Source organism: Manacus vitellinus, unplaced genomic scaffold (genome assembly GCF_001715985.3).
Source record: "Manacus vitellinus isolate BGI_N305 unplaced genomic scaffold, ASM171598v3 scaffold_251_pilon, whole genome shotgun sequence".
Lineage (NCBI taxonomy): Eukaryota > Metazoa > Chordata > Aves > Passeriformes > Pipridae > Manacus > Manacus vitellinus.
The window spans coordinates 22759-25250 of record NW_021939814.1 but is presented as its reverse complement, the minus strand read 5'-3'; the positions used below and the strand labels follow the sequence as shown (position 1 = coordinate 25250).

At 40.9% G+C, this 2492-nt stretch overlaps 1 protein-coding gene across 1 annotated transcript; it reads left to right on the top strand.

Moving 5' to 3' along the window:
- Nucleotides 1-747: 747 nt before the first annotated feature.
- On the top strand, nt 748-1695 carry LOC115307521 (acetylcholinesterase collagenic tail peptide-like). Its single transcript, XM_029960144.1, is given in 3 exon segments — nt 748-832; nt 1543-1622; nt 1624-1695. Coding segments are annotated over 3 exon segments (237 nt in total).
- Nucleotides 1696-2492: the final 797 nt, after the last annotated feature.

Below are 2492 nucleotides of genomic sequence, written 5' to 3'. Positions count from 1 at the left end.
GGAATGCCGGGATAATGGGAACACCTGGATAGTGGAGATACCGGGATGTGGAAATACCGGGATAGTGNTGGGATAAATGGAAATTCCAGGATATGGGAATACTGGGATAATAAAAATATCGGGATAATGGGAATACTGGGATATGGGAATACCGGGATAATGGAAATATAAAGGTATGGAAATATTGGGATAACGAGAATACTGGGATGTGGAAATACCAGGATAATGGAAATATCGGGGTAAAGGGAATACCGGGATAATGGGAATACTGGGAAAATGGGAATACCAGGATATGGAAATATTGGGATAATGGGAATGTCAGGATAATGGAAATGTCGGGATAATGGGAATACTGGGATATGAAATACCTGGATATGGAAATACCGGGACAATGGGAATGTTGGGATAATGGGAATTTTGGGATAATGGAAATATTGGGATAATGGGAATACCAGGATATGGAAATAGTGGGATAATGGAAATGTCGGGATAATGGGAATGTCGGGATAATGGGAATACCGGGATATGGAAATACCAGGATATGGAAATGTAAAGCTATGGAAATACCGGGATAATGAGAATGCCGGGATATGGAGATATTGGAATACCGGGAATACCGGGATATGGAAATACTGGGATATGTAAATATTGGAGTAACGGGAATAGCGGGCTATGGAAATACCAGGATATGGAAATNAAACTGGGATAATGGGAGGGGAACTGGGATAATGGGGAGAAACTGGGATAATGGGAATACTGGGAATACCAGGAATACTGGGGTATGGGAATACTGGGATAATGGGGGGATTGGGGGTAATGGGAATACTGGGATAATGGGAATACTGGGATAATGGAAATAGCGGGCTAAGAGGAACACCGGGATAGGGAAACATTGGAATAACGGGAATACCAGGATGTGGAAATGCCGGGATAATAAAAATATTGGGATAGTGGAAATAGAGGGATAGGGAAATATTGGAATAACGGGAATAGCGGGATAATGGAAATATCGGGATAACAGGAATACTGGGTAATGGAAATATTGGGATATGGAAATACCGGGATAATGGGAATACCGGGATAATGGGAATATAGGGATGTGGAAATACTGGAATAATGGAAATACCGGGATATGGAAATAGTGGGATAAATGGAAATATAGGGATATGGAAATGTTGGAATAATAGGGACACAGGGATATGGGAATACCGGGTTATGGAAATACCAGGATCATGGGAATACTGGGATAAATGGAAATACTGGGATAAATGGAAATATCGGGATAAATGGAAATATTGGGATAGTGGGAATACCGGGATATGGAAATATCGGGATAACAGGAACACTGGGATACGGAAATACGGGGATAACAACAATACTGGGATATGGGAATGTCGGGATAATGGGAATACTGGGATGTGGAAATACCGGGATCATGGGAATACCGGGGTAATAAAAATATCGGGATAGTGGGAATACCGGGATGTGGCAATACCGGGGTAACCTGGATAATGGAAATACTGGGATAATGGAAATTTTGGGATAATGGAAATGTCGGGATAATGGGAATGCTGGGATATGAACTACCTGGATATGGAAATACCGGGATAATGGGAATGTTGGGATAATGGGAATATTGGGATAATGGGAATACCAAGATATGGAAATAGTGGGATAATGGAAATGTTGGGGTAATGGGAATACTGGGATATGAAATATCTGGATATGGAAATACCGGGATAATGGGAATACCAGGATATGGAAATAGTGGGATAATGGAAATGTTGGGATAATGGGAACACCTGGATAGTGGAGATACCGGGATGTGGAAATACCGGGATAGTGGGAATACTGGGATAATGGGAATACTGGGAAAATGGGAATACCAGGATATGGAAATATTGGGATAATGGGAATGTCAGGATAATGGAAAAACTGGGATATGAAATACCTGGATATGGAAATACTGGGATAATGGGAATGTTGGGATAATGGAAATGTCGGGATAATGGGAATGTCGGGATATGGAAATACCAGGATATGGAAATGTAAAGCTATGGAAATACCGGGATAATGAGAATGCCGGGATATGGAGATATTGGAATACCGGGAATACCGGGATATGGAAATACTGGGATATGTAAATATTGGAGTAACGGGAATAGCGGGCTATGGAAATACCAGGATATGGAAATATTGGAATAACGGGAATACTGGGATATGGAAATACCGGGATAATGGAAATATCAGGATAACAGAAATACCAGGATATGGAAATACTGGGATAATGGGAATACTGGGATAATGGAAATATCAGGATATGGGAATACTGGGATAATAAAAATATTGGGATAATGGGAATACCGGGATGTGGAAATACCTGGATAATGGGAATAGCGGGATGTGGAGATATTGGAATACTGGGAATACTGGGATATGGAAATACTGGGATAATAAAAATACCTGGATAATGGGAATACCAGGATATGGAA